We start from the raw sequence: 23,781 nt of genomic DNA, 5'->3' as shown, positions 1-23,781 counted from the left end.
TTGTCAGTGTGGGATGGGGTTACCAAACGTCAACGTCAATTCTGATTGCAGACGAGACTTGTAGACCTCTAATTAGTTGGGACAAGAACCACGTTATGATACTTACTCCCGCCCTACCCTACAACCGTGTTCCGCCTGCCCAGGCCTCAATATAACTGTGACAACTTCCTTCAGCCGGATACTCTCAAGTCCTCATCATGTCATGGACAGTGCTGCTAACTTGAATTAGAAAGCCCTCAGATCGTGTCCAAGACAGCAGCATGGTTAATATCATAACCAAGTGGGGAGAAATGAATTGGATCTATAAATAAATAAGACGCAAGGCTATCTCAACTGTAGCTATAATATCAACAGTGTTGTTGCCGAAAACCCAGCCAGCACAACAGCCATGTCAGCAATTAGGGGCTAAATACTCCCCCCACTGGTCCTCCAGCAAATAAGCGTGCGCCGTGATGATGCTGTGGCTGACCAAGCTCGAGTACTCACCTAGGTACAGACATAAATTTAGCCGGCTAGTTGGCAATCCGGACCGCGTTTCTTGTGCAACCTGTGCCACGCCCTCGGTCATGTGCTCTGTCTTAAATGCTGGCACTGCATCCTTCCCCATTGTTACACCGAGCGCATGGAAGGGATCACAAGCATCCGTGACACGAGATTGTGGCCGGGGCCCCCACACTCTCTATGTTCTCCAGCTTACCGGGGACGCCCATCTGGAGTAAGCAAATCGCCGCATCGACGTGGGTAAGGTGACTCTCTGGTCCTCAGGCGCTGGCAATTTTCCCCCAAAAAAATGCTCGGTCGGCTTACGTTCCGCCAACCAGCTACTGCTTCTTATTCTATTGGCGTCCTATGCATCGTATCTGCCATCCTGCGTGAAGCCGGCTTCGGGTCGGTAGAGTGGGCGGTGATATATGCAACTCCCTATAGCAGCACAGAAATGTCAGGGTACATGTTGGCAAAGGGGCGCTGAATGTAACCGCCGACATTTAATGGACGGGGGTTGGTGCACGCCTCTCCTATGCACCCCAGTTCTGACGGCTTGGTGACAGTCCCTTGGTCATTTGGGATACCGCATTCATCGACGTGCAGATTCTAGCCCCGAGCTAAGGCGCCCTGGGGCAGATCGTTCTCCAGCAGGCTTGCTTTTTTCTCCCTCCTGGGCAACTGGGGCCAGCACTCAACAAATCATGCCGCTGAGCTGGCAGGGCACATGACCTCTTATGGCGCAAACCATTACCCTCCTCTCGTAGGGCGGACAGTAAGGCGACGGAGATGTCGTGATTGTCCGGCTCAGGAGAACAGCATGGGGGGCCGACGCCCGTACCGAAGCCAGTCCCAGAACCCTGGGAACCAGCTAGTATGAAACCCCCACACATCTAGGTACTCGGTGGGTATTGGGGGTTAGACGGCATGGATGATTTGCCTGCCGGCTGAAGTTGAGTTTCGTGTCCGGAAGAACCTTAGCTTTTGCACAGTTCGAGCTGGGTTCAAGTCCAGGGGACAGCTGGCGATCCCTTGGGCCCAGGGCCGGGTCGCTAACTAAGCCCAGTCACGCGAGAACGTTGGTTGGATTTCTCGCTTTGCTGGAACTAATGTATGGTGGCTTGCAGCAACACGCCGTGACCGTGGGGATGTCACAGTCCTTCTCTCGTCTTAGTGCTCATTCGCGGTGCGCCCACCGTTGCGTGATGCTGCTGTCACAAATTGCTTGTTTGCTAACTTAGCTGGTCTTGAACGACGCGTTCTCCGACCACCGCTGAGCTCTTGCGATGCCGGAAACTAGCAGATGGTCGCCGATCTTGTGTTGCCAACTAGTGGTCCACCAAGGCTTCATCTAGCAGTCTGGTTGTGACAAATAGTTCTCACAATTCAATATTTGGTGCTGGCTCAGGCGGTCGCGGAAGGGCTCACTGGATCTATGCAGCATAGGGCTATATCTCCAGAAAAGGCGACTCATGCTCTGTATATTGGATCGAAGCTTTATGACCGTCTTGTCCACCTGCCTGGCTGCTCGTAGCTGCGATTGAGTAAAACGTGTGGTCACAATATGAAGCGTGGAGTCAATCAGCTTAGAGCTGTGCTTTAGCTCCAGACTTATCGGCGTTCTGAGCAAAACTCCAAGGGTACGAAGCGTCGATGCTCCAGCCAGCCAACCAATTGTATATGAAGGGGGATATGATGTGTTCGGTCATCTCAACAACCCCAGACCCCACACAGAGAGGCTGACGACCGACAACCGGGCCCATTTCCACATGCATGGGTGGTGATTCCCACGCTAATCAGATCATCTGCGTTGGCCGTGTCTCGATCGTCGGGCCATGAATATTTTCTGCCAGAGCTACGTAGTGTGGACGACGACGTACTATGTATATCCTGCCATGTCTCTGATGCTGGATGTCTTGCATGCAGTTGCCAGGAGCCTCAAGGTTCAAGAAAGTCTCCCATGGGGCCCCGGAAGTACCTACATAGTAACATGGGGGTTTCCACCAATGTCGACAGAGCTGCATCCGGAAATCCACAATCTCAACGCCGCGACGGGGCCAGTGCCACTTGCAGACAGTTCTGTGTATTGAACCAGAGATGCGCGGCTTGGCTGCCCTACTTCCTTCCTGCGAGTTCGACTCCACCCATCACCAGATCCAGCAGGCAGGGCAGGTAAAGGCTCCATTGCATCGTCGGCATTGCCCGTCAACCCGTCGCGCGGCCCCGCTGGCTGGCTGGCTGGGTCTAGGGGACCTTAAGGCCAATGTGATATTGAGTCGCATGCTGTCGCTAGGCCATGATCATCGCAGATAAATGCCTCTTCTCGGAATAGCACCACACCCCTACGGGCCACCGACTCAACCGGAGACCGCAACCTAGTCGACGCGTTTAGTCCCCTGAAGGTACACTCCATTGCCTGCCAGACATCCAGGCCACCTTTGGGCAGCGCCTGGCTTGTCTGGGAGTTCGCAGCACGTCAAGGTTCGCGGGTCGTCCGGAAGTGCATGAGGCAGACAGGCAAAGCACTCTTAAAGATTTTCGCAAAGAATTTTTTTTTTTTCCCTCGCAGAGCTGGTGGAACGTTTCCGAACAAGATCGATCGGTAGGAGTTTCCGAGACCACGATCCGGTTCGAAATTTGATTCAAGAGGCGCGTCTCATGCAGCTACTGAGAGTACAGGCGGCCCAATCCTGCTTCTGGGCCAGCGCGAGGCCAATACCTCCTCTCCGGAGCGGAATCTTATGGCCCGCCTCACCCTGCTTCAGTCAAGCTCTAGCTATGTTGGTGGCTACAGGCTAGTTGAGGAGAAATAGTGAATCCTGCGCCAGGCGAAGAAGTATAAACAGGCGACAATGTTTCACGGTCATATAAAGCCACCTGGACTGGGATCCCCCGTCGCGCACCGTAGCACGCACGCTAGCCTGGGGAAACGAGACTTCCTCTAATCGACGGGCGCTATTATCGCATCCTCGTACCCTGTATTTTGATTAGTTCCCGACCTCCCTGTGCTAAGGTACTTAGTGTCAGTCAGGAAAGGACATCGCGGACAGCAAGTGAATACAAGAAAAAGCAACCGACGCCGGGCTTCCTCCTCTTGTGGACTCGCAAGGCGACGAGCGCTCAGCTGCGGCATTATTATAATTGCCACTGGTAGCGAGAATCGCACGGTCCCGTCGTATGTGCATCGTCAAGGTTTACCTGCAATTCCCTCGTTCCACGCACGCCCTGGCTGGCCGGGGGGACGGGGAGGAGGAGACGTCGGCTTAACACTCAGCCTTTTCCCTCCCACAGGTCTCATGGGCATGGGTTGGATCGTCGCGGCTTACCGCAGCCCGCAGTGCCTTAAGACCCAATAGCCCCCCACGCGTGGTCAATCGTGCGAGTCTATTTCTCCAGGTTCGCTTTGACTTTCGACCCACGGCAGCCAGAGCACTGCACCACGCGCGATCCGAGTCTCCATTTCAACCTAGAACCACGGGACCGGTTGAACCCCATTCTTGGAGCCGCTGTCAATACTATAATCTTTTCTTGTATCAAGTTTCGTGCAACCCCGTTGCGAGCCCTCCCGTCCTCCCGTCTCCCTGGGCTATCTACGCCGTCGTTTTACCCGCAGTCACGACTGGACTGCCCTGGGCATTGATTGATCAAGCCTGATAAGACACGCCATCTTCTGAGCCGCCGCTGTCCACTATCCATATTATCCATTGACCGGCACGGTACGTTTGAACACGCAAGCGTTGCACGGACAGAACGCCTGCGGTACTCTGTCTTTCTTTCATGTCTGCTATCTTGCGCCGTCGATGCATGCCTACTTTCTTTGTCCCTCCAACCAGAGACCGAAGGACTGCCCAGGTCAAATCGCCAGAACTCCTTGTCTCAACGCCCTCGAGCGATAGAAGGCATCTGCCGTCTTGTTCAAAACCACGCATTTGAGCTGCTTAGACAAAGCAGAACGAGAACAGCTTTATGCCGGGCTGGAGAAAACCTAGCCAGCGCGATCTCGTCTCCTGCGTTGAGAGGCATGCTTGCCTAGGTACTTCGTTGGCGCAGTCCTGGACCCTGGTCTTTGGAACCCATGTCTCTACATAGATTCATCAATGTATGGCCCGGTTCCCAAGAATGGCATTGATGCTACAGGTCGCTTGAGCACCCGCATCCCGCATCCAACCCACGTCCGATTCCACATCCCCGCTCAGAGTCGCTAGCTTCCATTTTTCCTTCCTCTCCCATGCGCGTCCAAAGTACAGATTGGCATCCGTGGATCGCCTCAGATCAGCGAGCGCTCGTCATCCTTTGTCTTCTTTGCGCACCCTGACTAACGAGCTCTGTTCATCAATCTAGGCCTCACTGATAGCAACACATAGTCGCGGACACATTGAGCGACGTTACCCTCTTCAACAGTGGCATCGCACTGCGCTGCCAAGCTATCTTCGGTGCATAGTCCCGTGCGGGCCTGCCGTGTTGTGCCGGCCATGTGTTCGCAACTCCGTTAACTGGACTGGGGTGAATTTCGCTGTTACTTCTCGAGATCACCATTAGCTGGAGTCACCGAATTAGTAGACTGAAGACTTTCCTCCGTGTACCTGGCAACGCTCCCCGGTCAACGTATTTGGTGGCGCTGCCGTGTAACAGCTGGACGTCGACCTGTGGAACGCGACCTTCACGTCTCCGGCGGATTTGAGACAACGTTATAGACGTATAGCGTTCCTTGGAAACTCTAGAACCCATTCTTCCAGAGCTTGAACTATTTATACTGAACCCCGGGCCGCGCGGTTTAAAGTCCAACTGCAAGCTCCTTCATCCTGCCGGGAAGTCTTGGGCCGAGAGACATTGTATGGATTATGTCATCCCTCGTCGCAGTACAGCCTGGCGAGATCAAACCCGCCTTGCCCGTTGCACGAGCTTCGCCTATGATGGCTCAAAAGCAAGGGGTAACTCCTCAGTCAGACGGACCCGAACGAGGGCGTCCCCGCCACCACGTCGATGACGATGAGTCTAAAGACAAGAGCGACAATGAACAGGATGCAGACGGCGAACTTGAAGCTAAGAACGAGCATTCCTCTAATGATGATGGGGGCCCTACGAGAAAACGCAGACGGAGTCGGAAAGGACTCGACAAGAAATTCGAATGTCCTCACGAGGGGTGCGGGAAAAGCTATTCAAGGGCCGAGCACCTGTGAGTTAAATTGACCGTCTCCGCTGACCGAGACTAACCAGCGTGAAGTTATCGCCATCAGCTCAACCATACGCCTAAGATGATCTACCACTGTACCTTTCCTGACTGCACACGAACGTTCGTCCGGCAAGATCTACGAAATCGTCATATGGATCGTCACACTGCTAAAGGTTCAGCGCTGAGTCGGAAGGACTCTATGAGCCATCATACAACTTCCGGATCGATATCGCCAGAAGCCAATCGACCAGGATCCGGGTTTCCGAGGCCTGGCGGCCCCGGAGCCAGTCCTTACACGCCTATATCTGCTACACCTCCCATGTATCCCCACGCCGGCCCTGCTCACGGGGTAGACGGTTTCCTCCCCCAAGACACTGGCTATGGCAATGCTGTGAACCATCGCCAGGCGCACCAGTCGCCAGCTGGCCATCCCCGCCCATCGGTTCAGACCAACGTTTCCTCGTATGGGGTGCTATCACCTGTGTCGACGCATCATGGTGGCTATCACAACCAACAAGCAAACACCCCTCAGCAAGCCCCAACGGGGCCGTATGTTTCGCAACAGCACTTTCCTCCTTTCACACTGCCACCCTCCGACTTCGCCACTACTTCGCCAACTGGTGTGTCGAGAGAATCAAGCCAAACATATGGGGCAGCCACCACGGCCACGACGAATAACGAATATAACGAATCAGCTCATCAACAGGCGTCGGGAGAGATGATGCTCTTAGACCAGATGGCAACACAGACCACGATTCCCGTTTTTGGTACTGATGGTGTGCTCAACAAGTCTCCATATATCTCGATCCCGGAAGACTTCGTTGCCTACCTGTTCAACACAACAAATCCAGACGGTTCTCCTTCTGTCGGCCACGTTCTAGCGCAGAATCAATATTCCAAGTATGTTGCTATATGTTCAAGACCTGAATCGAGGACTGATGACTAATGGCGAATAGCTATGGTGACTACCAATCCCAGTACAACATGACCTATTACGGGACTGATGGCGTGTCTCTTGGCTACTTCCCACCATCGAATCAACCCCAACAAGTCATGTCTGTCACTAACCTTCTGGATCAAAACTTGCCCGAATCGTTACTTTCTGAGGAGAAGAGTCAAGAGATCTTCGACTTCATCAAAGAACGCTTCCACGAGAACGACCACGCTCCTGTTGAACGCCAAAGAGACAACATGCTCGAGGGCGACCGCAGCGATGAACAGCACATGTTGAGCCGCAAAATGATGCAAGCTTACATTAGCTCTTATTGGGTGCATTTCAGTGATCAGATACCCATATTGCACAAGCCGACCTTCTCGCCAGACAAGACACCAAACCTCTTGTTGCTTTCGGTCATGGCAATCGGCGCATCTTGCCTGGACAGGACACACGGGCATAAGGTAACCAGAGCGGGCGCACAGCTTTCCAATTTCCTGGCTTGGCATGTCAGATGGGAGGTATTCATGGACGTCAGCAGTCGTCCCCCAGCCAAGCTTTGGGTTTTCCAAGCTTTGCTGTTACTGGAGCTCTATGAGAAGATGTACTCGACCCGAGAGCTACACGAACGTGCACATATTCATCACGCGACCACCATCACTCTCATGCGTAGAGGAAGGTCGCTGATTGGCAAATCCGCCCTGGACTCGCCTCCGCACTCTCGCGAGGAGAAAAATGGCTCAAGACATTCTTCAACCTCGGGGCTTGCGAACACACCCGATGAATGGTGGAACCACTGGATCACAAACGAATCTACAAGACGGGCTGCGTTTGCGGCATTCCTTGTCGATTCGGTACATGCAACCATGTTCGGCCACTCTACAGTTATGGTAGCCCACGAAATGCGTCTGCCTCTGCCGTGTGAGGATCAATTGTGGAAAGCCACCAGTGGGGCCGAGGTTGGACGTATTGAAGCGAATCTGATGTCTAATGGGATCAAACCTATCTCGTTTCTGGAAGGGCTGAAAAGAACGCTCAATGGGCAGGAAGTGCACACTAACTCATTCGGCCGACAGATCCTCATGGCGGGCTTGCTGAGTGTGAGCTGGCACATGAACCAGCGGGATCTACAAGTGAGCTCGTTAGGCGGAGGAGTGACGCAGGCACTTGGAGGTCGCGACAAGTGGCGCAGCACGTTGACCAGAGCCTTCGATTCCTGGAAGACAGATTTCGACAAGTCCTTGCAGCGCTCCGACATTATCACAGACCCGTATGGCAATCAGACAAGGAGTAACGCCAATGTTGTGTTTGAGAGCCGCACAGTCTTGCATCACCTGGCACACATGGCGATGCACGTCGATATAGTCGACTGCCAGATATTCGCTCGTGCAAAAAGACTTCTCGGCCGCGCGATCGGCAACCAAGACCTCAGCAGTGCCCAGAGAAGGATGAAAGATAACTGGGCGCCGACAGCAAAGGCACGTGATGCCACGTGGTATGCCCTCAAGTTCTTGGCTTCCGTCTTGTTAGCCGATGAGACTGGGTCGGGTTCTGGCGGTTACAAGCCAGGCGAACCCTATGTGGCCCGCGACGACGTGCTTCTCAACCGGCCTTGGGTTCTCTACTTTGCAACACTAGTTGTCTGGTGTTATGGATTTGCCCTTGAAGGGCCGTGTCCGGCTGCTTCTTTGCCCACGACGCCCCAAGAGAAAATCGAACACATGAGAGATTACTTGCATAAGTTTGGCGCTATACCGACCCCCGAAGACTTGAAGCTCATGAAGGGGGTAAACCACAACACAGCATTATTGCTTGTGCTCAAAGATTCGTTTGAGACAAGTCGTTGGGAGCTCCTTCACGAGGGCGCAATCCTCTTAAGTAACTGCATCCATTTGAATACTGGCTCCACCATGGTCTGATCTTGATATGTACATCTGTACGGACATGTAAGTTCTCAGCGTGGTCTGGCCTGGACAATGTGTGGAATGGAGGAAAGGCACAAAAGTTATCTTTTCTACTTGTCCATATACATATGTTGTATTCCGTCTTGTATCTACACTTCTGTCTGACCCTATATACCCCCCAACGCGCCCTGGGATCGAGGCGTGGCGTTACTTTTTAGAAGCGTGGATTTGTTAAAAAGTATCAGTTTCACATTGCAGACGATGCCCGTCGATCGGCCCTCAGATGGCTTTCTCTCCCTTTGGAGTATTAATCCATGCATCAGAAGGAGCTTGCTTGGGCGACCGTAGTGACGAATAAGCCTTCATGTCATCAATAGTGAACATGTTCCTCGTCCGCGGGTAGAGGTGGGGGTGGAGAGCTCAGCTCCCCATTGATGCGCCCTGGAAACTTTGTCAAAGCAGTTACCCTCAGTCGGTGACATCGTCATGAAAGTGGCTGTCGGAAAGCCCAGCTCCTCTCTTCCTCATGGTCGTCGGTCAGCCAATAATTATCATTCTCACTTGGAACAGCTAAGCGCGAAAATGTAGGCGGTATTTGGACATGTCGGCTTTTGGATGGCAGGATGAGATGTCCATGCAGCGAAACGCCGGAAAGTGTCGTTAAGTCCGACCGTCCACACCCCAGACTCTCTTGCGTCAGACGCACCGTAGTTATCTCCATGGTGGCTTCGGACCGTCCTCGCCCAGCCAGTTAAGTTGACATATCCCATCCCGCCGAACCCCGCCTCCACTTTGAAACCCATCCCGACCTATCCATGCCGAGCTTCGTATTATTATCGTGTCATTGGACCCGGGGGTTTTATCATCGCACCTCCCCCGACATCTTCAGTCCTCATCGGGCATCTGTAATACTCTGCCGTTAGGTGATGTGTGCCGCTCAGCTTATCTCTGTTGACCTGTAAACCGTGAGACCTCATCAGCAAAGCACGCGAGCCTGGGCTACGCAAGATGGTTCTGGTCACGGAGTTGCCTCCGGAGATCATCCACAACGTCTTCCGCTTCGTGGACCCGCCCGATCTCGCATGGATTCCTCGTGTTTGCAAGTCCTTCCACTATGCTATTAGGGGCAACCCCATGCTATTCAAGGATGTGTATACCGCACACTTTGATAACCCCCCGCGTGACGACGTTGATTGGGAACAGATCCTAAAGGACGTCGTGCGGCTGCAGGTTGTGTGCCGCCGTCCAGGGGTCGAGGATAAGGTGCGTTGAGCTGTATTGCAATAGAGAGGACTGCTACTGTTGAAACTCACACTGGACGCAGAGAGACGAGCTGTCGTTTGTCTATGAGACGGTGAACCAGTTCCTCAAGAATGCCTCGTCGCAGGGGGAAAGGGCCAGCAACTCGGCGACGCACGCCCTGTCGCGCAACGCGGCATTGCTCACCGAGCTGTTCAGCGACCCCAGGAACCAGAACGCCTTTCTGGAACGTTCGTTCATCTACGAGCGCGCGCGCGGCGAGCTGCCGCCGCATGCGTCCTTTTCCTCTCCACCCAAGGTGGAGCACCAGCAGAGTGCGAAGCTTCACTGCCTGTACGGCGTGCCGCTGCTGCACTTACACCGGAGCTCGCACGACACGCGGCAAGGCAAGATGTCCCCCTTCGCCTGCTCCAAGGTCTACGACCTGAGGCAGTATACCGCGAAGACTCGGTGGGGCCCGTTCATGGACGACGGCTCGGATAGAACGGACTGGGAGAAGGTCGAGGCTATCATGTTAGTCCTGGGAGCCAACCTCAGTCGTTTGGGACTTAATGTCTTCCCCATCTGCAAAAACTTCTGGGACGTCCCCTTTGCTGGGGTATGGCCTAATTCGTATATGCCCCTCCCGGTTCTGGAGCGTGAGAAGGACGAAAATGAGCTTGAGGACCCGTATGGCGTTACAGGGACTTGGTTGAGGGTTGTTTGCTTTCTGGACTATACGGACTTTTTCAATTTCAACTTTAACCCGGAGAATGAGTTGCCGTCAAACATCCCCCGCAGGGCTATCCACTATGGCGAGGCGACCAGGCTGATCCTCATGAAGATATCCGTGACAAAGGTCGAGCCGCCAGGACCGGAAGATGGCCAAGCATTACCGGTGGTTCATTTCAAGGGCATCTCCCGGTCGCTGGACGACAGCTGGGACGAGAACGCAAATTCGGATCTCCGAGGTACGGTCGAAATCAAAGGTGCGTTCCGCGCCTTTTGTTTTTTAATCAGGGGCCTGCTAACCAGTAGTACAGGAACTGTGAGGTTAACAAGAGAGGGCGAGGTCCGGTGGACGACCTTCTCCGTATTCAACGGGCAAGAGAGGTGGCGGAGCGAGAGCGTTCAGATCGGCGGCGTCAAGAGTGCCAAAGGTGTGGTGGGCCACTGGTTCGACAAGTAAGTTTCTGCTGAGCTTTCTTCCGATTATAGAGGTAACGAGATTTGATATTGAAAATGCGCAACAGAGATTACGATCCACGCGGCCCTGCTGGTCCGACTGCCTTCTGGAAGACGTCGGACAAGGTTACCCACGGGTCTCATGAGCACCAGGCCTTCCTGGACGAGTACCAAGAGATTGAGCTCGCAGATGCCGACTACGACCCGGAGCAGGACGAGGGTGTTGAGGACGATGTCGACGACGACGTTGAGATTGAGCTTTTCCTCGGCCCTGAGGTGGATCTTGCCCATATTCTACACAGCCATGAGCTCTGAGACGTAGGAGCAGCATACACCCGGACGTCAGCTCACCATGGCACAAGCGAGGTGCTGGGAGCTGCCGTGGCTAGGAGTGAGGGGACGAAAATAAATATACAGATATGTGAATGCGTCATGTTCGGATGGATTCGGGGCCAGCAACGGTCTAGCGAATCAATTGTAATGACAGGATGGGAGCACTTGAGAGTCGTGCAGCTTGTCAAACTTTGCACGTCCTAGGCCATGGGGCGTGATAAGAAGGTCATTCGGCATCATGGCCGTTGATCAAGTTGGTAGTAGGATATTCTTCTATGTAGAGAGCTTCAGTGGCTTCAACTTCGAACGGCCGTATAACCCAGAAATCACTCTGTTTCAAGTATCACGACGCAACGCTGCACATAAGCATGTATGGCCCGGGTATATCGGCCGATTTATTATTCATGTTTAAAGTCATCCTGTCCACATCTGGTCACGGTTTATCGGAGACAACTGCATCTATGCCCTTCGCATCCCCGGGTTGTGCGTCCTTGGATGTGATGCTAGACGGTGACAAGGGTCGCGTTGGTCCCTTTGGACATGCGGGACTGGACGAACCTTCAGATCCCACGCCATCCAGCACACTCTCGCTGAAGCTATGCTGTGTCGGTGGTCTGTCATTGGCATCCTTTTCGCTCCCGTCTGCCGAAGCTCGGATACCCAGAGCCTGATATTTCTCGTTGGACGGAAATCCCGGGGAGCCTAGGCCAGGGCTGCTCGCTGCACTCCCAGTCTTTTCGCTGCTGGTCCTTGATTTCCTACTGCCGCCGAAACCCCAACCCCCGCCAGTGCTGCCGCTTCCACCGCCGTTGCTGGACTTGGAGCTCCACGCCTGTTTCCGGCGTTCGCCAGCCCATGCAGCCCACGAACCGATGTACGCCCCTGCTTTCGCGCCGACTGAGTTCATTGTCTGTTGCGCCTTTACAAGATCCACATTGGGTACAGTGGAACCGGGTTTCTGTGTTCCTCCAGGGGCAGCTCTTGCTTCGTCGGCTCTTTTCCGCTGCGCTTCACGCATTGCCTCCATGTCGGCGTAGAATTTGTTGAACATGGTGCTAGCCTTTTCACGAGCGGCGGCGGCGTTGCGGCCCAGAACCTCGCGACCAGCAGCGAACCGTTCATCAAGGTGCAAGTCCTGTACTTGCTGCTGGATTCGGCGCTGGACATCGTCGACAGTCAATCCGCCGGCACATGGGTGCTTAGGTTCCACGATGTCGAAGAGAAGTGAGTCGGTGTGCGCGTCCCAGATCCGGTAATTTTCCGTCTTTTTCCAGTACTCCACCCACTCAGCGCTGAAGTCCGTCGACGGATCGCCTTCGATATGGGGCAATGCGGCCTTGGAGTTCCCAGCTGTTTTCTTGAGGTGATTATGATACTTGACTGATGAAATCAGAGAAAGAAGGTATTCTTCGAACTGCAGCCTAATGAATTCCTCACTACCACGGTACCCCATGTGATTTGGCCGCCCCGGATTCTTCTCGTCCCAGGTGTCGTTAACCTCCTGTGTGATGAAGTCAATCCAACGGCGATCGCTAGCAGACAACGCAAGCGCAGAACGCAGTGACGAAGATGTAATGTTGATCGTGTCGTCATCCAAGTTGATCAAAATATCGCTGTAGCGGTCCTTTTGCTGCAGAAGAAGCGAATTAGTGCTTCCGACTATGTACGATTTGGTACCAAAATCGGCGAGTATATCAAGCTGCTGCAGCGGCGTATACGGGCCAAATAAACTGCCCTTGCCAAATATCTGGAGGGGTAGGCCCATATATGAGAGCAGAGAGTTCCGATCGCTCGTTCTGAGGCTGGTTGGTTGGCTCAGATTCTTATTGTATTCATCCAGTTCTGGGCCGGCACAATCTTGGAGGTTTCTCAGAAGTCCTGGAATCAGAGAGATGAGAGAGAATTGCATCATGCATAGCCGCTCGCATCGTGAGCCGAAGAAAAGCATCTGCGACTATTAGTGATCTGTCTGCTGAATTTGATTGTGATGCTGCGTGACTTTACCTTTGGTTGCAGCAGACAACACTTGAGCAGGACCAGAGTCTGCCACCGGAACTCGCGAACCAGCTCGCGCAGACTCATGCCCAAGTATTGATCCCGATCTTCTTCCTCATTCAGCTGACCTCGCTCCTTTTCTTCCTTCAAGCTTTCCTGAAAGTGTTGCAGGATCTCGCAGTCGGTAAATTCACGCTGCGCAAACCAGGCGCTGGTCACCATGGAGAGGCGCTCCCTTAGCATCCCGAAGTACTGCGGGCTATCCGCAATGACCACGACGGCTTTTTGTACGGTCGATCGGGTAACGTCAGCCGGTCTATTAAGGAGTTGCGAAGCGTCCATTTGTCGGGTGCAGGATATGCCGAAAAGGGAGGTCGCCGGGGTGTCGCCCTGAGCTGGTCGCAGCAATGTAAAATAGGAGAAGTCCTCTGTCGAACTGTCGGAATAGACTGTTGTCAGCGGCCCGACATAGCCAAGTGCAATATACAGTCTCAAGACTTACGCATGTGCGCCATCACTGAGAGCCATGAATGGCAGCAGAGTCCAATCCCAGTCCGCCGCAGGATCTGTTCCCTCCGGCACCCCAAACCACTTCTCGACTTCGGGTCCTCTGGCATGGTGGAAGTCGACGACTGTCACAAGCGGTATAAATCCAGCTTTGCCACCGGCGGCATCGCTGACAACGGCCCCCGCTTGATCGGGGCCGGGACTCGACATGGTGGAGGTCGACGATGTCGCTTGCCTGGAGAACCTGGGAGATGCCAGACTTCAGAGGCCAGCAATACGTAGCTCCAGGGCCAATGAGCTACCTGGACAACAGCACAAGCTCTCCCAGCAATTCGGCGGCTGGACTCCTACAGCTAGCAGTCTTGAGTTGATCACGGGTTGCTGGTAAGCAGGGTGAGCTGACGTCACGGCGGCTTCTCCAGGTATCTCGGGTCAGATGAAAGTCGAGGGTCTATGAGTCGCGCGCATTCCTCGTGGATATCATAGAAGCAAATTGAATCACCAGAGGGCCACACGGGTTCTCTCAGTCGGCGCAAGTGTTCATGCCGGCAATGAATTGGGGGTGATCAGAATCAGGAAAAGGAGGCGGCGGTCTGGATGTCGGGTAGTTCTAAAATCAGGGCCGATGTTCAACATGTATCGCGACAAGACCTCAGCGGGGCATGCCGTTAGATGGGTTCCAAATGAGAAGGCTGCCCATTCGCCCCAATTCCGAAAGAAATCCCAAGCAGCCAGTCCCGGACGCGTAGCTGACCGGTCACCAGATTCACCGACGGGGGCATTGACTACCCAACAGTCCGGTCGAAGAAGCAATGAGCGTGATAAGACGGCCTCGCGTGGTCATCCCGCGGTCAAGCATGTGTTTTTTTCCCCCTCCCCTTGTGGCAGACTCATGGATGTCTGTCGGCAACGTAATAAATTTCCTGGAGACACGGGGTCCAGCAGCGGCAATGCTACCATTCAATTTGTGTAGCAGGGATGACTCGCAGTCAGAACCCCACCCCAGCACCCCAGCGCCAGCCCAGGGCGCTAAGGACCACCCATGGCAAGCATGGATGGCATCTTCCAGGCGACATCAGATGGTCCCGCGGGCCCAGGCAAAATACCCCGGCGTACCTAGCCGCCTACACGGAATCCGCCAGCGTCTACGGTGTAGCCTGAGATCAGACAAGTGGCTACCTGTTAATCGGTCATGAACAATCGCACCCAACACTGCAACTCCTGGCTGAGGTCAATAAGTTCGACATGTGCCACCGGGTCGACCACACACGAACAGAAACAATTGCCCCTGCCTCGACGTTGAGCGATATGGGAGTCCAGGTCTGCCCAGCTACTGGACGTGGCAATATGCCAGTTGTCCTGCATTGCATAAACGAAACCTGACCAGTTGAGGCCGCTGAGAAAATCCCGAGTCCTACGGGCCGCCAACAATGCCATGCGAGATTTGTGCAACAGATCATTGGGAAAGGCTGATCAATGAACCAATCCGAACACGGATAGTGACGGGGTTCCCGTCGCCTTGGGTGCGTGCAACCACCGCCGAGGTTGCCCTTATCGTACACGCTGCAACATCGACCGCGAAACTCGAAAAAGGAGAGTGTCGTCCCATTATCAGGGCTTGGTCAACGGCATTCGAGAGTCTCGACCCGGAACTCCCACAGCGTCTCAGAGATGTGACAACATACTTATTACTGCGTATTTTCAAGCCTTATACTAGTCCTATTCATGTAAAATATGCTGTTCAGCCGTTTATGATACTCCACGTAGTATAGAAGTAATGAGGCTGCCAATTGCTTCTCAGACCAAAGCATCTAACGCAACAACCTGCGCAACAACCTGCGCTACGACAGACTCGACGCACTGCACGATCATTTCACAGGGTGTTTGCCAAGTTGCAGTTGAAGTACTCCATAGAAGAAACAAGTCTATGTCTACCTATGTAGGCAGAACGCACGCCCTTGACCCAAAGGTGATAACACTTGACTTCAGCAGGAATTTACTTGAGCAAGCACCCACGCCGTGCAATGTGCAGCTCGTCTTAATAGCTACGATCAGGACATGAAGCCGGCTGATAGATGCAGTGGGCAGAGTATAAGAGTACCAATGGACAGAGTGTTAAGAGTACCAATGGACAGAGTGTTAAGAGTACCAATGGACAGAGTGTTAAGAGTACCAATGGACAGAGTGTTAAGAGTACCAATGGACAGAGTGTTAAGAGTACCAGGGGTCAATCTTTGGCAACGTGTATGGTTGTCGAGGTCCTAAGGTCTGACCTATTGGAAATATGCAACAGAGAGCCTTGGCAAGTCGCTGCAAGCGGGTTATCACCATGTCGCAAAGCCCCGAATTACAGTTCAGATTAACATACGAGCAGGTTCCATGCCAGTTTCGCGAAACTACTCAAGTACTTGGGCACTGAGCTTGGCTGAACAGTGGGTTTGGAGTGGTCAGAGGTTTTTTCCAATGTAATTATCTGGTGATATCTTACAGGGCATGCTCGAACGCGAGCAGCTCAAATTTTGAAGGAAGACCCTTTGTCGTTTGTGGCAAATCCCTGGTAGCCTTCCAAAGTGGTCGAACAATCCCTAATATAAACACTTATGTACACAAGCTCACATACGAGCTCCTCGTGCCTGCTCCTGCTCCTGCTCCTACTCTTGCGCCTGATCCCGCTCTTGCCACCCCTCTATGCAACGACGTTGAGGCCTATCGATTTGGCCTGGTATATGATAGACTTGCACAGGCCCTCTAAAGAAAGACCCGACAGGCGTAGCTCCGACTGCTTGATCTTGGCAATCTCGTAGACGTGTTTGAGGGTGACGCTGCCGACGACCTCCTGGCCGGGCTTGGCGGCGCCCTTTCTCTTCCCCTTCTTTCCGACCGGAAGCTCTGCGGCATTCTTTAACAGCCACGATGTGTGAGGTGTGCGTACGTCGAAGTGGAATGTCCTGTCGGCGCGGACGGTGACTCGGGTCGGCATGGGGGTGCCGGGGTTTATGTGCTGTGTTCGCGCATTGAATTCCTGCGGCGGCCGTCAGTCCTGGATCCTCAGCACTTCTAGTCGCTGAAGACGGCTCACCTTGCAGAAGTCCATTGACTTGACACCTTTGCTACCAAGCGCAGGACCAACGGGTGGACTGGGTGTTGCTTGACCGGCGCCTACGATGAGCTTCACGATCTGGTCCGCTCCGGCGGCAGCACCTCGCTTCGACATCTTGTCGGCCGGGGTCTCTGGGGTCACAGGGCTGCGGTTGCGCGTGTCGTCGGGGCAGTTCGTCGCGTCGATCGAGCCTGAAATCGAGGACCTTGATTGATATGGCTCTTGAGGCTCAACAGCTGCGACCGATTGCAATTTTCGGCGGCAGGGGAGCAACTGCATTGCAGCTGCCAGTCTGACCTCAAAGAGGCTAGAGCCGGAGCGCCCTGGATCCCGGCTGCCCGTTTCGGGACAAGCCGCAAAACTTACCACGGCGCAAGTCGTCAGTGGCAGATGCCACCTACCTAAGGTACAGAGGAGCCCCCCAGACCCAGGCAAACCCAGGGGCTCCAGGGCTGGCTGTGGCTGCTAGTCAGTCCCAAGTCCAACCTTGCAGCGCAATTGCAGCCAAAGCAGCGGGCGCCATGCCTCGTGGTCAGTGGCTGATCAGTGGACGTCACCCAATCACCCCTCCATTCAGAGGACCCTCGTTCTGTTCCGCGTTCTGCATTAACTGGAGCTCTTTCGCCTTAGCCGGCCAGCCATCGTGATTCGTTTCCCAACTAGAGAATTCCCCTAGATCCAATATATTCCCCTTCCGGCACTTCAGACATCACCGCTCTTTAGATCCATACAGATAGCACCCCTCCCCGTCCTAGATCCTACTTTTTGCAGAGGCCACATTCGCCATAGGAGGGAAGACGCACTTCAAGAAGATGTTCAACTGGGCCAAGCAAACGTATGTCTGCCCCACCATCACGACTGACCAACGTCCCGTAACGCATCCCACGTCTAATCTGGGCCAACTTGGCTGACTTTCTGCTCGATAACACAGCTTAGCCAACGTCGTTGGCACGGAGGAGCCTATATACGGGCCCTCTGCCATCCGATCGGTCGCCGAAGATGCAAAGACAACCCCTTACACCGAGCTCAAGCGGGACGACTTGAAGTGGGAGGTCAAGGACTCGACCTCCGTCGAGACCCAGAGTTTCTACTTCATGTCGGAGAGCGGCCACATCGGTCTTGCCCAGGTCATCTATAGTAACGTTGCGTATGCTCCCACCTCTCTCGGCCCCGTCCTTCCCGGCCAACACCGCTCTAACCTCCGTGAAGCGGCATCCGAACGACGGTCCAGTTCAACTCCAAGATCATCTACCCAGATGGTTCGAAGCCCCACCTTTGGTGCTCTACCCCCCTGAACGAGCACTCCTTCAGTGACGACAAGCTGAACTTCCACGCCAAGGACTGCTCTGTAGAGCTGTCTGACGATGGCAACACATACACCATCAAGTCCATGACTGACCAGCGCTGCATCGTCAACCTCAAGGTCACCAAGGCCGCGCCCGGCTTTGTCGCCGGAAAGGACGGAAAGACCTTGTACGGCACCGACCTGTCGAACCCGTGGGGAACTATGAGACACGCATTCTGGCCTCGTTGCGTCGCCGAAGGAAGCATGATGACCAAGGACGGACCTGTGGATTTCAAAGGCCAGGCCTTGTTCATTCACGCACTCCAGGGCATGAAGCCGCATCACGCTGCTGCCAAGTGGAACTTTGTCGACTTCCAGGGCCCAACCTACTCGGCTATCCTGATGCAGTACACGACACCACCGTCCTATGGAACCTCGGTCATCAGCGTAGGAGGCATCGCCAAGGATGGCGAGATCATTGTCGCCGGCACCGACTGCGACGCCGCGCACCTGAAGACCCAGCCCGACTCGGACAACGAGTGGCCAGAACCCAAGGAGGTAAAGTTCACTTGGACTGGAAAGACCAAGGATGGCAAGGCGGTCGAAGCTGCCATCGAGGGACCCTTTGAGAAGCGCATCGACCGTGTTGACGTCATGGCCGAGGTTCCCGCATTCGTGAAGAAGATCGTTGCTGGAGCTGCCGGCACGAAGCCCTACATCTACCAGGTATTTGCGCACCTACAAGTACACACATTATTGATGTGATGGTTAACACGTTCGTAGTTCGCTCCTACCGACTTTACCTTGAAGTTGAAGATTGGTGACGAGACCATCACCGAGAAGGGCAAGCTGTTCAGCGAAGCAACCTTCATTTCAGGCACGGAAACCGGTAAGAACCCTTAAGCTCCCCACGATTACATTACACAAACTCAGGACTAACCGACACTTTCTATAGCTGCCGCTCACTCTTAGGAGAGAGATGATGGCAATGAGACGAAACCATCACGAAAACCCGAAGTGCCACCTACCATACCTGTCCAGGTTTGAACAGCGCAGGCACTCGGGCACGATGCCTTTTCACGTTCATATAAGATCCTGCCAAGATGTCTGACTGGGGAGAGTACATTGGGCTATTGGGTCACGGCGTTATAGAGGCCATGAGGGACATATCGCTCGCTTGGGAATTCAGTTTGCATGGAGGAAAGGACGCAATTACAACCTAGAGGATGATTTTTGATAAGACCTTGTAATGAACAGAATAATTACATATACACAATCGTTTTGCATATCGCGTCAGGCTCAGCTGTTGGCCTAGGCCTTCGCTCGGGGTGGGAAGAGGGCGGAAAGTCCAATACACCGCAAAGTGGAATGATTTAATTAGGATGATGATGTCTCCCAAACTATTGGCGCTGGGCGGGGCATAAGAACATGCTTACCACTTAAGGTACCTTGAATACCTTTGCCATCCACTGATCGGGGTTACTATGTACAAGCGAATAGCAGCTCGTACTCCTTCCTGCTCAGCAAGAGCATGCATGTGCTTTCGCGTCTCTAGCGCGGCTACTTATCAGCCGATAAGTGGCGAGTTAGTCCACTTCCTGCTTAGCGCTGTTTGTGGTTGCCCCCCGGATTTCAGCTTTCGCCTCCCCACCCTCACAATACTTATGACTTATGCGCCCATCGTGAATTCGAAGCAGTCGCCATCAAGTCAACGTTATCGGTCCTCGCATGCCGCGATGGCTTCCACCTGAGAAATCCCACATCCTCAACTTCTAATCTCTCCACTCCTCCTCTTCAAACCCGCCACGCAGTTTGGTGTTTTGATGCGCCTTTCCATCTGCCGCAACCCCATAGACCTCCTGTGTTCCGAATAACTTCGTGCGAGACCCACAGACGTGATGGCTCCAGTGGCGTCTGGTTCCAAATTTGCAGCTATGGCCGGTCGCGGCAAAGGCGGCAAGGGCCTTGGCCATGGCATGGGCGGAAAGACTGGTGCCAAACGCCACAGGTAAGCTATCGTCCAACTTGAAATGCGATACATATCCATCCTCGAGACTCCGTGACTGACACTAGCCCAGGAAGGTTCTCCGAGACAACATCCAGGGCGTCAGTAAGTGAACATTGTCCTCACTGCTGCTGATGATCAGAGCACTGCGATTAACTCGAAGCTCAACTATAAGCCAAGGGAGCCATTCGGTAAGTCCTTCGTGCGCCTTCCCACGATGATATGTTACGACGGAAAGGTTGCAAGGACAGTGCCAGAAGGGCCACCCGGCTGTCCTGAGCCTGCATGTCACTGTTTTTATCTGCTATACAGATTTCTCTTTTGCTTTGCTCTAACGAAACTGATCTCAACAACAGACGCCTGGCACGCCGCGGTGGTGTGAAGCGTATTTCGGCTGGCATCTACGAGGAAACCCGTCATGCTCTCCACCTGTTCTTGAAGGACGTACGTTCTGCTATGCCTCGAGCTCAGCCTTTGTTGTGAGGGTCTGGACTAACTTGGAGATAGATTCTTCAGGACTGTGTGACATACACGGAATATCGTAGAGCGAAGACCGTGACAGTCACCGATGTGTGTTGACCCTTCTGGGATCCAAGGAGTATTTTATCACTAACCATTTTCTAGGTCATTTACTCACTGAAGCGCAAGGGACGTCCCATCTACGGCTTCGACGATGGCTACAAGATGGCACAGCAAGCTGGCAAACGCCGCCATGTCGTGTAGAACTCACGACACCTGAATTACCAAGAGCGCGCAAGGGACGAAGGGATTGTATGAAATCATGAGCAACAACTGCTGGGATCTGCTATTTTCGGAAATGATGAACGGCAAGGAGTACTAGGCATGTATGGACATAACCTGAGGAGTTGAAGGCTTGGCTTCAGGGCTTCGTTGTCACGAGATACCCAATGACGAACCGTATACGATTTTGTTCACTTTTGAAGCGACGCTGAAGACGAAAGATCACGACTCCATGGTTGAAATATTGAGCTGACGCTTGAATAAATCGCGAAACGAAAGAACGGGGTATCAACCGCCATCTATCCTGTCTATGCCAGGCCTCTCTTCAAGATGGATCCACAACGCCAAATTACCTAGAGTTCCCTCTCTTATGCCGCCGAACCTCCTCCCACTCGGCCAGCACGTCTTCCAATGCCTTCGCCGCCTTCTGCTCGCCCCTTCTCATCTGGCCGTTGAACGCCTCTGGCATCACCACCGCGCTATTTGCATGCTCCTGGGCGAACCCGACAGCGGCGTCTTTGCCGCACTTCTCCCTTGTGACCTTGACAGCTTCCTGCAGCATATCTGTGCCTACGCCCTTATGCCTGTACTTCAACTTTACAGTCCATGCTCGAATCACACCTTTGCCCCCTTTCAGTGCCGAAGCACGGGTACGCTTCTTCCCGGTCAGGTTCGGCGACGGCTCAAGCCGCAAGAACAGCGCCCCAATCAACTCTTTCCCGAATCGCACTCCGATCACCGTGTCCTCCTCGCCGTCCTCGCCCACCATCCAGTCCCATTTCATCGCTTCGGCAACGACAATGTACCGCCCTGTCACGAATCGTATGCCAAGGAGATATGTCATGACAACGCCGCTGTGCAACATCAGGGCGAGCCCCAGGTCACGTTTCATGCGCCATGAGTACTGGAACGCAAGCGCGAGGCTGACAACAAGGACAGAGACGAGGTAAGGATGGAAGACCAAGTGTAGCGAGCTGGTCTGGCGCTGCTGGGCGATCGAGTCCGTCACCAGGTTCAGAGCATCAACCTTGTCGATCTCGGCGTTCACGACACCGCAGGACAGCGCGGGCAGGTCGTCAGGGACGGGCTGCGAGGGCGGGTCGACGGTTACCAGGGGGGATGGCGAGGGTGGCGGCAGCGCATGCGTGGGGTAGGGCTCCAGCATTGGGGTATTCGCATTCGAGGACATTGCAGACGGGTTGACGTTGAGGTTGGCGCGGAGGAAAGTGAAGAATGCTGTTGGGCACAGGATCAGTCTAGGGGCCTCGGCTGAAGAATCTGAATAGTTTCCCGTACGAACTGCCACCCTTGTTTCGATTGATGATGTTTTTACCAGCAATTGGGTGTCCAATAGCTCGTGTGACTGCGTCCCGTTGTTGACCACTGGAGGTCTTCGAGGTGACTTCACCAACTGGCGCGAACCCCACTATAGCAACAACCTTCAAAAGTTTGTCTGCAGGTGAACTGGCCGGTACGGAAAGCCAAGAAAAGAAGACGAGAACTCGGGGAATTCCAGAAATCAACCAAAAAAAGACTCACCAGTACTAGTTTTGAGGCCAGGAACTGCATTCATCTTGTCCACTATGGACCCGTGCCCGCCATAGTGGTGGCTCAAGTCCAGTTCCCTAACCACGTGCGCCATCTGAGCATTGTGTGTGGGCAGCCAGCGTTGTTCGGTGACTTGCAGACTTGCAGAGCCTGCAGCAGTCCACGGTAGGAGCGAGTGAAAAGGAAAACTGCTGTTGGTTCCCTTTCCGCGGCTCAGTATAGGGCAAATTTACAACGCTTGTATGCGCGCAGAATATTTTTTTTTCTGGTAGGGTGCACGCGGCCGGGTGACGTGAGCCTGCAATTAATAGTGATGCGCTTTGGGGGGAGGCTAGTAGAGGAGGGGCTGGACGGGGACCCTGAAAATTGGCGAGTAGAGCGCGTGTAGGGGGGGAAACGATTAAAATCCCGAATGGAACTCTGAGGCTGACAGAGTGCTCGTGTGTCTAATTTCCCAGGGTTGCCATTTGATTATATCGTAGTATCGTTAGAAAAATTCTGCACACGTATACCAACGATAGTTGAACAAGTATATGCCAACAATTGGGGGAGCATAAAAGGATTTAAAATAGGTCTTTCCAGAGGAGAGATGACGACGACGCGAGCAAGGGCTTTTTACCGGGTCGAAATGGGAACAGACAAGGAGACTGTTGATCGACGACGGCTGCTTGGGAATGGGTGGATATATGGCTGATCATATTCGTTCGAGACGTTGGAGCAGCCAGCCCAGCCAGCCAGAAAGATGGGACCAACTGCACCATCTGGCACATGTGCCGTCCGTCTATGGACACATGTAGACAAGATACTCTTATGCGTTCGCTCCCCCCTAGACGCCCCTCCTCCTTCTCCTACAACCAGCCCGGACCCAAGCGCAAGGGCATAGACACACCCCCTTCTACAAACCACCGCTTCTGCGATGTGGCACTGGCTGGGTCGAGAAACACCTCCAGAAGATGTCATCCCAGCCGAGGAGCACGCACTGCATCGGATGGCTGGTTGGCTTCCAGTTGGTAGACCTTGGGGTTATCTGATAAGGTCTGCAAGTCTAGACGAATCGCGTGGACGAGTTGGCGATTAGGTAGGCGCCACAGGCGCCCGCAAGCAGGGAATCGAGACTCGCTATCAGCAGTTCTGCATCGTTGGCTTCACCAAGGTCGGTCGACTATCGTTTGCTGCTAGCCCACATCGTGAGCGCCCTCGCGCCGCATGGGACGTTCAGCTGTGCAGCCCGGGCCCTTGTGACGTCCCACCATGAGTCGTGATCCATCTCGACAGTATCAGGGGCATGTCTGTTTACGGGCGCCCCCGTCGTGGCAGGGTAGCTATTCAGGTTATCTACTACAGCATCT

General features: G+C 53.9%; 7 protein-coding genes across 7 annotated transcripts; 4 read left to right on the top strand and 3 right to left on the bottom strand.

The window, feature by feature from the left end:
- Positions 1-5,324: 5,324 nt before the first annotated feature.
- JN550_001105 (uncharacterized protein) lies at positions 5,325-8,509 on the top strand (the record flags this gene model as incomplete). The annotated part of the gene is made up of 3 exons (XM_049309375.1): positions 5,325-5,659; positions 5,708-6,556; positions 6,613-8,509. 3 exons carry the CDS (start codon positions 5,325-5,327, stop codon positions 8,507-8,509), a joined length of 3,081 nt encoding a protein of 1,026 aa, XP_049177011.1.
- Positions 8,510-9,502: 993 nt separating this feature from the next.
- JN550_001104 (uncharacterized protein) lies at positions 9,503-11,233 on the top strand (the record flags this gene model as incomplete). Its single annotated transcript, XM_049309364.1, has 4 exons — positions 9,503-9,757; positions 9,819-10,722; positions 10,777-10,918; positions 10,987-11,233. The coding sequence occupies 4 exons, from the start codon at positions 9,503-9,505 to the stop codon at positions 11,231-11,233; spliced, it is 1,548 nt and encodes a 515-aa protein (XP_049177010.1).
- A 451-nt stretch (positions 11,234-11,684) lies between these two features.
- JN550_001103 (uncharacterized protein) lies at positions 11,685-13,963 on the bottom strand (the record flags this gene model as incomplete). The annotated part of the gene is made up of 3 exons (XM_049309352.1): positions 11,685-13,199; positions 13,256-13,682; positions 13,749-13,963. The coding sequence occupies 3 exons, from the start codon at positions 13,961-13,963 to the stop codon at positions 11,685-11,687; spliced, it is 2,157 nt and encodes a 718-aa protein (XP_049177009.1).
- Positions 13,964-16,439: 2,476 nt separating this feature from the next.
- JN550_001102 (uncharacterized protein) lies at positions 16,440-17,132 on the bottom strand (the record flags this gene model as incomplete). Its single annotated transcript, XM_049309341.1, has 2 exons — positions 16,440-16,775; positions 16,833-17,132. 2 exons carry the CDS (start codon positions 17,130-17,132, stop codon positions 16,440-16,442), a joined length of 636 nt encoding a protein of 211 aa, XP_049177008.1.
- Positions 17,133-17,665: 533 nt separating this feature from the next.
- JN550_001101 (uncharacterized protein) lies at positions 17,666-19,110 on the top strand (the record flags this gene model as incomplete). Its single annotated transcript, XM_049309330.1, has 5 exons — positions 17,666-17,688; positions 17,785-18,000; positions 18,063-18,864; positions 18,922-19,027; positions 19,094-19,110. The coding sequence occupies 5 exons, from the start codon at positions 17,666-17,668 to the stop codon at positions 19,108-19,110; spliced, it is 1,164 nt and encodes a 387-aa protein (XP_049177007.1).
- Positions 19,111-20,072: 962 nt separating this feature from the next.
- On the top strand, positions 20,073-20,866 carry JN550_001100 (uncharacterized protein; the record flags this gene model as incomplete). Its single annotated transcript, XM_049309319.1, has 6 exons — positions 20,073-20,146; positions 20,217-20,248; positions 20,319-20,334; positions 20,500-20,587; positions 20,651-20,713; positions 20,768-20,866. 6 exons carry the CDS (start codon positions 20,073-20,075, stop codon positions 20,864-20,866), a joined length of 372 nt encoding a protein of 123 aa, XP_049177006.1.
- Positions 20,867-21,233: 367 nt separating this feature from the next.
- On the bottom strand, positions 21,234-22,526 carry JN550_001099 (uncharacterized protein; the record flags this gene model as incomplete). Its single annotated transcript, XM_049309308.1, has 3 exons — positions 21,234-22,162; positions 22,218-22,310; positions 22,424-22,526. 3 exons carry the CDS (start codon positions 22,524-22,526, stop codon positions 21,234-21,236), a joined length of 1,125 nt encoding a protein of 374 aa, XP_049177005.1.
- Between the last annotated feature and the right edge of the window lie 1,255 nt (positions 22,527-23,781).

This window comes from Neoarthrinium moseri, assembly GCF_022829205.1.
Source record: "Neoarthrinium moseri strain CBS 164.80 chromosome Unknown scaffold2_Wmoseri_CBS_16480, whole genome shotgun sequence".
In the NCBI taxonomy this organism is placed as follows: Eukaryota; Fungi; Ascomycota; class Sordariomycetes; order Amphisphaeriales; family Apiosporaceae; genus Neoarthrinium; species Neoarthrinium moseri.
The sequence above is the reverse complement of the archived record's forward strand: the minus strand, read 5'-3'. Positions and strand labels throughout refer to the sequence as shown.